We start from the raw sequence: 12,651 nt of genomic DNA, 5'->3' as shown, positions 1-12,651 counted from the left end.
TTCAGGTAGCCGACTCAGGTAGCCGGCTCAAAGTTGACTCAGCCTTCCATCCTTTCGCGGTCAATAAAATGAGTACATGGCTTGCTGGGGAAAGGGGGGGGGGGGGGGGGTAATAAATAAATTACCCAAAAGTGCTGTAGAATAATCTAGTGCTATACAAATGACAAGTCCCTTCCTTTTAACGGCTAACAAAAATACATGATGTTATAGCAAGCTTTCCAACCTACTCGGGGTTCTTCCTCCCCTACATGACACGGTCAACCAATTAATGAGCATTTGCTCATTCGTTGACTGATCCAGATCCATCCTATAATGGAGTCAAGCAGCACCGCACAGACCTATAATGTGGTCTGTTAGAGGATCGGCATTCTTTCCATAATTTTAAAAGCAAGTACATAAATTGTCGCTGTGGAAGGAGACGTGTCACTTCAGCGATGGAGATTCTACAAGGGGCAATCAGAAAGCGCTCTATAATAGAGGCTTCAGAAGTACGGTAATTATACACATTAAGCCATTTGCTGCTCACCTTGCAGAACACTCTGATGATTTCTATAAGTGGTTATACATTACAAGCAGCGGTCTCGGATGTTTCTGAAGTATGTGAGCAGTCTTTTTATAGGAGTGGATCAATAAGGTTAATCACCGCCTGCAGTTGGAGCAGATGATAAATGGTCTGTACATGTGACAGCAGAGATGTCTGCATGTAAATGATGGAGTATATATGGTATAAGATGTACTAACCATTGAAGGTAGGTCTCTGCTGTAGGAAAACCTATTTCAGCCTATGTTTAAATATCTCATTAAGCACATCTAATAGTAGATGGCGACTCCATTGGACACTTCTACGGTCACTTTGATTTTTATTCTCAATACTTATACATATAAAATACTCTTAATGGCCACTTTATTAGAGCCCCCATCCGTTTCATTATTGGCACTTGAAAATTCTCCCCGTGACCCCGGATGCAGCATAAAATCACGTGACATGTTTTCCGTAGATCAGTTTCAGTGTGAATCCATATTACATGGGAAAATTCAGCGATCTGAGTGATTCCAACGAGGCAGGGTCAACTTATCACCGAAAAGGGTCAGAGGAGGATGTCAGGAATCATTCTGGCGAACAGATGCTGCACAGTTAAGAGCATCCGAATACAATGCTAGTGCTCCAACTAATGTGCCTAAACGCACAACCCGCCGTTCCTTAGCACGGATGGGCTATAACAGCAGACAAGCAGTTCCTGTGTCATTGTGTCTAAGAGAAACATTAAGGTGAGACTCCAGGAGGGCAAAAAGAAGTGCAAAAATTGTATCACTGAGCAGCGGAGAAACATCTCATGGTTAGATGGATCCAGATCTCTGTTGCACCGTGCAGAAGGGAAGGTCAGAATTTGGTGCAAGCAGCATGAATCGATGAGCCCTTCCTGTCGGCTGCTCAGAACATGTCAGCACCACCACCTAATCTGCGGCAACTACAGGAAGCTTCCTGTCCACAGGGGCCGATATTCCTGCAGAACAACTTCATCACCAGTGAAACCTACTCCGCGATGAATTGCGGCAGGTCTGACGGTCTAAGGAAGTCCAATGGGCTACTAGATAGGTCTCTAATAAAGTGGCCATTCAATGTATGTACACATATACATTTTACCTCCGTCCAGTTGCTCATCTCCCAGCTGGCACAAGGGTCCAGGCTGCAGTTTAATACAACGACTGGGCTTTTTTTCAAATCACATCGGTTCTCCTTTGGACAAACTATTTCTCGTTGCCGAATTCCGTTGCCGCATGTCTTTGAGCACTAAAACAATGGTGAAGTGTAAAAAAGAAAATTTAAAGACAAATCCCACTAAGAAATTGAATCACATCCCTATTCATATCCCTGTCCATAGGGGGCAGAATTCTAGAATAATTTTTTCGTCCATAGGGGGGCAGTATTGTTACCGGTAGTGCTGTGGCAGCGCAGGTAACCATCTTTACCACTGACAACCATTTGTAAACCAGAAACATGCTCATAATAGTCCCTTTATTCCTTGGTCCTTGTGGCAGTTCATACAGAGATTTCCTGTGGATATACTGTAAATATCTAAGATGGGAATACCCCTTTAATCAGTGTATAAATGAAAATTAGAGGGGTTTTCGGTTTATATAAAAGTTTAATAAAAACTTTCTAGCAATTATGCAATTATGCCTCTTACCTTTTTTCAAAAGTGGATAGGATTAGGAGGGAGAAGCAAGGACACAAATGCACCAACTAATTTAAGATCTTATGTCAGAAAGTGGTGCAAATTACAGCTTAAGTCTACACCTGCTTCTAGTGTTTAACAACCCAAAATACACAGAATTTTTTTAAGAGTCGTTCATTTTGCTCCACCACAAATCGGCTTAATATGGGTACAAGAAAAATCAATCTAAAATTTTCAAGTCTCACAATTTTCAAGATCTCAGCCTGCAGTCGGTGAACGAGAATACTATTGCTTCCATTCAGAGGTAGTAATCCTGGGTATTAATGTATCTTGACGCCACCAGAATTCCTGGTGGAGTCAATATTGACAGTGGGGTGACGCCCCCTGTCAGTGATTGGCTGATTATCAGCTTGGCCTTTAGGTCCTGTAAGGCCACTAACTATTCAGCCAGAATGGCAGCCGGAATGTAGCAGAGAGGAGTCGTCGGCCGCCCAGCTGTCCCGCTGGTGGAGAAGCAAATGCATGCCCAGCGGCCACTTTTGCACTGGATGAGCGGGGCAGCGTGCACCAGGGAAACAGAGGGTCCGGCGGCTGGTGGAATGCAGCAGTGAGGGGGAGGGCGGGCGGCTTTGGGGCGGCGGAGCAGCATGTACTTTTGCAGTGGTGAGGGGGTGGATTGGCCATCACGGAACAGAGACCCTGCGGCGGCTGCCGGGACAAAGCAGTCAGAACAGATGCGCGGCCAGCGGCAACATGCCGGTGAGTGGGGGAGCGGCAGTCATGGAGCAGAGGCTCTGCGCCGGCTGCCGCAACTCAGCACTGAGGCGGCAGCCACCTGGGAGCTGGGGACAGCCGCTCTGCTCACACTGATCGCTGCAGCGTCTGCATTGATGACCGGCTGCCCTGCTGCCTTAGGATGATGGTTACTTGTCATTATTATATGTTAATGCAGGCAGCTTACACCAGTCACATTAAAGTCACCATCATCCTAAGGCAGCAGGGCAGCCGGTCATCAATGCACACTGTGCTGCCAGGACCTTCATTTTTCGACCCTATTAGAAGCTAGGGGTGTGCCAGGGGCAGTCTCCCTATCAAACCCCTAGCTTCCGGTGGTGTCAAGATACACTAATACTGTAACCCTGTACATAGCTAGTCCTGCTCTCAGCTAAGAAGTGGATACAATTGTATCCAGTGTAGACAATACTCTGTGAGGTAAACAACTCGGACTTCAGACTGATACATTGTACATGGCTAGTCCTGCTCTCAGCTGAGAAGTGGATACAATTGTATCCAGTGTAGACAATGCTCTGTGAGCCAAACAGCCCACACTTCAGACTGATACATTGTACATAGCTAGTCCTGCTCTCAGCTGTGAAGTGGATACAATTGTATCCAGTGTAAACAATGCTCTGTGAGCTAAACAGCCTGGATACCAGACTGATACATTGTACATAGCTAGTCCCTGCTCTCAGCTGAGAAGTGGATACTATTGTATCCAGTGTAGACAATGCTCTGTGAGCTAAACAGCCCGGACTCCAGACTGATACATTGTACATAGTTAGTCCTGCTCTCAGCTGAGAAGTAGAGACAATTGTATCAAGTGTAGACAATGCTCTGTGAGTTAAACAGCCTGGACTCCAGACTGATACATTGTACATAGCTAGTCCTGCTATCAGCTGAGAAGTGGATACAATTGTCTCAAGTGAAGACAATGCTCTGTGAGCTAAACAGCCTGAACTGCAGACTGATACATGGTAGCAAATTAGTTCATAGATTTTTGCCGCTTCTGCTGATGTGTTTAGCACACAGAGCATTGTCTACATTTGTATCCACTTCTCAGCTGAAAGCAGGACCAGCTATATACAGGTTTACTGGCTCTGAAAGGAAACAACAAAATAGTGAACAATTGAAAAAAAGTCTATTGGAAAGTTGTAGAACTTTTCATTGATACGGAGATTAAACTTTATTGTTTTAAAACCAGAAAACTCCTTAAAGTCTGTGCCTCCTCTAGCATCATGGGAACGAATCCTTCTTATATTGCTAACACCACATAGAATGTAAATATCGCTGACGTTTATGGCTTTGTTAAGTACTTAGTTAAGAGCCTGAATAAATATAAAGAAAAAGAGAAAATTGCCAGAGCTTAAATTATGATTTATGACATAAGTACAAGCAATAAATTGCCCCTAGAATAAAGCTGCGATTACTCTTTTCTGACAGCAAATTGCTTATCAAGTGAAATAGATGCAGGGAGCCATGATTGCGCTGCCGTACTGTAATCAACAGATGGAAGACGGGATTTACAATCTGTTACTGCATTGCTAATAAAGTGGCCAAACTTCACATCCAAGGACAAGACGCTGGCGCTGCGCCCATATTAAGTATGAAGGGGGTATTTAAGTGCATTGAATTATATTAGCTACTGAATATCCCAGCGTGGAATTATTGTATTTGAGGTTTGTACCTGTAGAAACAAGTCTAAATTCTGCTTTTGGTGAGATTCAGTGGATTGCTACCAATTGTGGTAGACCACGTGGTGTCCAGCAGTAGCATGAGTAAAAGCCTATTCTGCTACTGCAGGCCGCAGGGGAGTGGTGGGGGAAACAGAGGGAGCACTATATCTTTGAGGGGCTCAGAGAGGGGACTATTAATTTGCGAGGCCACAATGTGGGCACTATTAACACCGTCAGTGGCAGGTTTATTATTACCATATTATGGCAGGGAAATGTCCGTGGCTTGCTGTGCTGAGTATGCAGTAAAAACCCCGGAAGATTTCAGATGACAGTTCAGTGCTGTGCACATTCCAGCACTAGAGCTGTCCACAGAAATCTTCCGGGGTTTAACTGCATGTTCAGTGCAGCAAGCCCCAGAGATTTTTTGGGCGTGCCACTAAAGGGGTTGTACCACAATTGCAAGTTATTCCCTATCCATAGGATAGGGAATAGCTTACTGATCAGAGCGGGTCTCAAAATGTTGAGATCCCCACCAATCTGCCTGTCACCGCTGGGATCGCTCCCCTGCACAGTGACGTCAGCATGAAGGGAGCACTAGCAGAGCATGAGTGGTCAGCACTGCATTTATTTTAATGGGGCTGATGGAAATACCTGAGTGGGTGCCACTCTTGTATCTCTAGAAGTCCTATTGAAAGGGATCAACAGGGAGGAAATGGTTGAGGGAGTAAGGGTGGTTGGGTCCTTAGGAGGCAGTGATCATGCTATCCTTGAATTTTGGATAAAAAGGGGAGGAAGACTTGAGAAAACTAAGACCTCAAGGTTGGATTTCAGAAAGGCAGATTTCAATGACCTTAGAAAGAGGGAAGGAAGAATCCAATGGCTGGATGTTCTTAAGGGAAGAAATGTTCAAGAAGGTTGTGAAATATTGTGGAAATGAGATTCTCAAAGCACAATCGTTAACAATCCCTAAAAGAAGGAAGAATGGGAAGCATTTAAAGAGACCAGGATGGATGAACACAGAACTTGCACACATGTTAAAAACAAAAAAAAATATGTTTATCAAATGGAAAAAGGGGGGAATATCTAAAGAAAAATATAATGGAGTCTGCAAAAACTGTAGGGCAAGTGTCAGAAAAGCTAAAGCTAATAATGAATTGAGGCTTGCAACATAGGCCAAAAGCAATAAAAAAGGATTTGGGGGGTATGTTAAAAGCAAAAGAAAAGTCAAAGATGCTATTGGATGCTTACATGATGAAAATGGTGACTTGGTTAAGAATGATGTTGAGAAGGCCGAACTTTTAAATTCTTATTTTGTATCTGTTTTCTCTCAGAAAGTAGATGGAACATCGACTAATCTTCCTTGGGGGAATAAAAGAATGCAAGAGATCTGTAAGCAGAGAGATGGTGAGGGAACACTTAGCTAACTTAAATGAATTCAAGTCTCAAGGTCCAGATGAATTACATCCTAGGATACTAAAGGAAGCAGAAGAGGTAATTGCTGAACCACTCACCATAATTTTTGAAAATTCCTGGAGAACAGGAGAAGTCCCAGAAGATTGGAAAAAGGGCAAATGTTGTCTCTATCTTCAAAAAAGGGAAGAAGGTGAATCCAGGAAACTACAGGCCTGTGAGCCTGACTTCTATACCGGGAAAGATCTTTGAACAAATTATTAAACAGCATGTATGCAAGTACTTGGATGAAAATGGAGTAATTAACCAGAGCTAGCATGGGTTTTGTAACAAACAAGTCATGCCAGACAAATCTAATTTCCTTCTATGATAGTATCACTGACTGGGTTGATCAGGGAAATGCGGTGGATATAGTTTTTCTTGACCTTAGTAAAGCATTTGATAAAGTATCTCATACCATACTTATTGAAAAACTTACCAAATATGGGATTGACAAGGCAACTGTTAGGTGGATTCCCAACTGGCTGAGTGATCATACTCAAAAATTGGTCATAAATGGCTGCACATCCAAGTGGAAGAATGTATCAAGTGGGGTACCACAAAGCTCTGTCTTAGGCCCAGTTGTGTTCAACATTTTTATAAATGATCTGGAGAGGGAAATGGATGGGAAACTGATCAAATCTGCTGATGACACAAAGCTAGGAGGGATAGCTGACACTAGGTAAAAAAGAGAGAGTATTCAAAAAGATCTAGAAAAGCTTGAACAGTTGCCAGCGACTAACAGAATGGTATTTAACAAGGAGAAATGCAAAGTCCTACATCTGGGCAAGAAAAATATAAAAAGCACATACAGAATGGGAGGAATTGGGCTAAGCAGCAGCATATGTGAAAAAGACATGGGTATATTAATAGAGCATCGACTGAACATGAGTCAACAATGTGATGCAGCACCCAAAAAGGCAAACACAATTCTGGGATGTATTAAGAGAAGCATAGAGTCTAGATCACGTGAGGTAATTATCCCCCTCTACTCTTCCTTAGTCAGACCTCATCTGGAATACTGTGTCCAGTTCTGGGCACCCCACTTTAAAAAAGACATAGACAAACTGGAGCAAGTTCAGAGAAGAGTTACCAAGATAGTGAGCGGTCTGCAAACTATGTCCTATGAGGATCGGTTAAAGGATTTGGGAACATTTAGCTTGCAAAAAAGAAGGCTGAGAGGAGACTTAATAGCCATCTACAAATATCTCAAGGGCTGTCACAGTGCAGAGGGATCAGCCCTATTCTCATTTGCACAAGGAAAGACTAGAAGCAATGGGATGAAACTGAAAGGGAGGAGACACAAATTAGATATTAGAAAACACTTTCTGACAGTGAGGATGATCAATGAGTGGAACAGGTTGCCACAGGAGGTGGTGAGTTCTCCTTCAATGGAAGTGTTCAAACAAAAGGCTGGACAAATATCTGTCTGAGATGATTTGGTAAATCCTGCACTGAGCAGGGGGTTGGACCTGATGATCCTGGATGTCCCTTCCAACTATGCCATTCTATGATTCTATGAATGGAGTGCTGCTGTGCCTTAACGACCTGCGCTTCATTCAGTCTCACCCTCACTGTGGGGAAATACAGTAACCCTACTGAGGATGAGGGACATGGGACCCTCATTCCCAAGATCAGAGACCCCCACTAATCAGCAAGTTATCCCTTGTCCTTTGCGTAGGAAATAATGTGCAATTGTGGTACAATCCCCTTAATTATTGGGACTAAATGGAAAACTATTTATTTGTGCGGCCACAGAAGGGACAGTATTATTTTGAGGGGGCCATAGAGAGGGTACTTTTACTTAGTGGGGCCACAAAGGGAACACCATTACTTTGGAAAGCCATAAAGGGGGCACTATTACTTTGAGTGGGCAATGGAGTTAGAAGGATAATGAGAGTGTATAGAAATGTATCGTGTCTGAAAGAAGTCATCATGGTGGTCTGCACCCAGAGAAGAAAAGGAAAATAAATGAGTTCAATCAGAGTAGATGCCATTTGTGATCACTGGGGTAACTGCATCATAATCACTTTCGCTGTGTCGCGCTGTTATCTGACTATTATAGAATGACTGAATTATTTAGAGGTATAATAAAGCTGAACTACCGAATCTTAGCCCTCTGTATCATAACAGTCTTATAGATATGCTTTGGAGGGGTCCCAATTCTGAGTTTTGCTCTGAGTCACTGTGAGTTCTATGTAGACCCCAGAAAAGATTATAAACAAGAATTTAGATCTTATTTTTCAGAAATAGCGCCACTCTTGTGCGTGGCTGTGTCTGGTATTGCAACATTTAAAGGGGTATTCTTGGCTTTTTTAACTGATGACCTATTTTCTGGATAGGTCATCGGTAGCTAATAGATGGGGGTTCGCTGCTCTGTACCCCTATCCATCAGCTGGTCGTCTGACGCACTGCACTGTGCAGAGGGCCAGATGTCATCATTAGTGCTCACTGTAGGAAGTGGGTGTGCCATCTTCACTCACATCGAAATCACATCCAGTGCTGGCCATAAGAGAAGTGGGAAGTGGTATAGCAGTGCGGCACTCCGACTTCATATGGTAAGCGCTGATGACGACATCTGACTCGCTGCAAAATGCAGCGGGTTGAGCAATCAGCTAATGGATAGGGGTCCCAAGCGGCTGACCACTAGCCATCAACTACTGATGAGCTATCCAGATGATAGGTCATCAGTTAAAATATCCTGGAATACCCCTTTAAGTAAAATAGCATAAGCTGCAATACCAGACACAGCCAATAGAGTGGCGCTGTACACGGGGAAAAAAAAAAGACATTGATTTCTAATCTCATACATGATTCAGCATGAGCTCTAATCTAATTATGTCCACAAGACGGTATTAGGTCATTCACTTCCAATTTTCAGAACATCCTGCAAATTTGTGAACTTTCACAACCGTCATTATCCGCCAAACGTCTAAAACTTGATGTATTGAATTCCAATGATTTGACATTGTTCTAACATACCAGGTTTGGAGAGAAAAAATTAGCAGCCTGACTAATTAATTGCTTCCTGTCACATCTTATCACATTACTGTTACCTTAGGGAAACTTTGAATACAAAGTTATCAAAAACCATTTATTATACTGCAATGTACAAAAGTCCACTACAGTGCAGGCTGCCGGTGCGGTGTGTTTGTATGAGGACTCCTGTGTTGTGTCAGCCGGTGCTCCTCCACCGGCTGTGTTGTGTCAGCCGGTGGAGGAGCTCCCAGGTCATCAGTCTCATCAGTCCAGTCATAGCAAGGGTCCTATTACATGGACCCATTCTTGGCCCGATGAACAAGTGCCAGTCAACAGAGCATGTTCATCGGTGCTCATTTAGATTTTTTTTTGCTGTGGCAGAGAATTGTTGGTGCGGGGATGAACTGTTCTTACTATGAGCGTTTGTCCTGCGATGTGCAGCCGACCGGTGGAATTTTTTATGCTTGATAGAAAGCCACTGCGTGAGAATTTTCTCAATCTCGGCTCATCATTGTCCCTTTTACGTGGCCCATTGGTCATTCAAATGAACATCCATATGCTTTATTGGGTCATGTGGGCCTTACAGGGAACCTGTCACCTCCTATGTGCAACTTAGATCCCCCTTAGTTCATGGGTGTAACTTTTATACTTGCCATGCTCCCCGTTCCCACGCTGTCACACTGCAAAGCTGGCAAGCAGTCAGTCAATGTTCATTCAGTCTGTGGGCATGCACTCCCATAGAGAGCAGTGGAGTGCATGTGCACAGACTGAATGAAAAGACTGACGCTGCTAGATGGAGCACTGACGTTCCATGGTGACATTGGGGAAGGGGAGCCCAGTAAGTATACAAACTGAACCTCCAAACTCAGAGGGACCCGTCTTAGAAGCACCATAATTTAGTTTATAGGAGTTTGTAGGAGGTGATAGGTTTCCTTTAACTCTATGGAACTTTTGTTATTTTGTGTCAGCATGAGTCCATAAGTTGAAGAGGGATACTAGAATGCAGGCGTGGAGGAAGAGGCCATAGGGTGACCAGGTGACAAAGGACCAGGTTTGGCTGACATTCATCAAATGTGTATGGTCACCTTAAGAGAGAGAAATAATGAGATAGAAAAGAAGGATGGAGGTAAATATAGAGAAGTAGAAGAAGAAAAGCAGGGAAGGAGATGAGAGAGGGGGGAAGGGGAACTAGAGGGATAAAACAGAGAGTGAGAAGAGAGAGAAGAGCAAAGACGGAGAGAAAGAGAAGAGAGAAAACAGAAGAAGAAAGAGGAGGGAAAAAAGAGGCAGGGAGAGAGAAGAAGGAGAGAGGAAGGATAGAAATACATGAAGGAGACAGAGGGGGCAAGAAGAGAAAGAGAGCAGGAGAGTGAGAGGAAAATAAAGAAAAAGGGGGAGATGGAGGAGGGAAGAAAGAGGAGACAAAGAGGAAAAGAGAAATAGAGGATAGAAAAAAGAGACAAGACAAAGGGAGAAAAGGAGAAGAGAGAGAAAGGAAGGAGACAGAGAAGGGGAAAAGAGATAGAAAGAGGGAGAGGGAGAAAAGACAGAGAAAGACGGAGTGAGAGAAGGGAAGTAGAAACAAAGATGGGAAGAGAAGGTGAAAAAATAGAGCAAAAGAGGGAGAGAAATGAGGCAAGAAGGGATGTAGAGAGAAAGGAAGGAGACAGAAGAGTGATGAAGCGATAGAGCGGGAAAGGGGGAGACAAAGAGGAAAAACACAAAAAGAAAGATAAGAGAGGCAAAAAAAAATAGAAGGATAGGAGGTAAAAAGAGAGAAAGAGACAGGAGGGAAGAAAACAAAGTGAATGAGAAGAAGGACATAGAATGATAAAGAAGGAAAGAGAAGAACAAGGAGGCAGGAGTGTAGATATCACTATGAGCGGCATTTACAATTAGTATTTGTGCCATGCAATTATTTTTACAGCATCACAGTGGATGATAACTAATTATTGTTGATCTTCTCCGATGTGAATACTGACGGTTACTCAGAAATGAGTGAATCATTGTTTTCATGCTGAGTGTAAATGAGCCTTTAATGAGATTGCATTCAGACTTACGGAGGCTTTCCAGGCAATGTCCACTGTCAGTGCTGGAATACACCAGGGCAGAGGCTGCTCCGACCCCTGTGTAGTGGACAGCGCTTGTAATTGCAATGATTTCAAGTATTGAAGTGTATGGAGCATGCAGTGGCAGGAACTTTTACTGGTGGTCCCTGGGCACCCTAACCCAACACTGGAAAAGAGTGAGGAGGCTGAGGGAAAGAGACAAAGATTGACAGGGGGCAGGCAGGCAAATAGAGAGGACAGCGAAAGAAAGGGAGAGGAAAAGGGAAGAAAGAAAAACAGAGAAAGGGAGAGTAGGAGGGAAGAGAGTAAACGGTGAAAAAAAGAGGAAGAAACAGATGGAGGAGGCAGAGGGAAAGAGAGTGACAGAGGGAAGTAGAGAGATATAGAGAAAAATACAGGAAGGAAACAGAAAGAGGAAGAGGAAGAGAGAGAGTAAAGAGGGAAAAATTAGGAAGTAAGAATTAGAGGAGGAAAGAGAGTGACAAGGAGCAGGTAGAGAGAGAGAAGGAAAGGAGAGTGAGAAAAAGAGAGTAAGGAAACAAAATGAGAGGAGTAAGGGAGAGCGTAAGGGATGAAACAAAGAGGAAGGAAAAGAGGAGGAAGGGGGAAGGGGAGTGACAGGAGGCAGGTAGAGAGAGAGAAGAAAGGAGAGTGAGAAAAAGTGAGTAAGGAAACAAGAAGAGAGGAGTAAGGGAGAGCGTAAGGGGTGAAACAAAGAGGAAGGAAAAACTGGAGGAGGAAGGGGGAAAGAGAGTGACAGGAGGCAGGTAGAGAGATAGCAAGGAGAGGGGAATGAAAGAGAGGAAGGAAACAGAAAGAGGAAGGGGAAGTAAAGGCTGAAACAGAGAGGAGGAAAGAGAGAGAAGAGGCAAAGGGAAATAGAATGAGTGACGGAGCAAGTAGAGAGATAGAGAGAGGAAAAAGAGGGAAGCAGAAGTGAAGGAAAGAGGAGGGAGTGAAAGGATGAAACAGAGGAAGAAAGGGAAGAAGAGGAGGTAAAGAGACATTGGTTTGAGAGAAAAGGGGGAGAAAGAGAGACAGATACGGTACTCCAATACTTTTCCATTTCTTATTGAACTATTAGGTATCTGACAACCTCCTAATTATAAGTGCAGGTAAGCCGTGTTCTTTTCCCTCCTCTCTTGATCCTTATCAGGTATTTTTAGTCTCTATACTATTTTCTGTCATTATTACGGCCTTTACTAACAGCGGGAGATTTATAAGCAGCTTTGGTGGGGAAGTAAATGTCAGGGTAATCTGCTACTTGTACGTCCGCCTCTTCATCTTCCTCCCAGCACGTTGTGTGCATTAACCAAGTTATGGGAAGTTCTGATACTGATAATTATTCCGGATGTGAGATGGAGATTACCGCGCTGCGATCTCTGCAGACGGACCACGTAGGAGCTGATAAGGTGCAGCACTGCCAGCTTATCTACATACACTGTCAATATTCACGGCAGACCAGGGCGTAGCTTATGTGCAGACAAGACAACGCGTATTCTGTCTTACATTACCTATATAGCA

General features: G+C 43.7%; 1 protein-coding gene across 2 annotated transcripts in view; it reads right to left on the bottom strand.

Moving 5' to 3' along the window:
• The window catches only part of ADAMTS12 (ADAM metallopeptidase with thrombospondin type 1 motif 12), a 362,259-nt gene that overhangs the window by 26,760 nt on the left and 322,848 nt on the right, over positions 1–12,651 (bottom strand). For both annotated transcript variants that reach the window (XM_066602471.1, XM_066602472.1), the window contains exon 22: positions 1,646–1,792. In XM_066602471.1, coding sequence (XP_066458568.1) covers positions 1,646–1,792 — 147 coding nt within the window. The remainder of the gene's footprint in view (positions 1–1,645; positions 1,793–12,651) is intronic.

The sequence above is a fragment of the Eleutherodactylus coqui genome, chromosome 5, assembly GCF_035609145.1.
Source record: "Eleutherodactylus coqui strain aEleCoq1 chromosome 5, aEleCoq1.hap1, whole genome shotgun sequence".
Classification (NCBI taxonomy): Eukaryota; Metazoa; Chordata; class Amphibia; order Anura; family Eleutherodactylidae; genus Eleutherodactylus; species Eleutherodactylus coqui.
The sequence above is the reverse complement of the archived record's forward strand: the minus strand, read 5'-3'. Positions and strand labels throughout refer to the sequence as shown.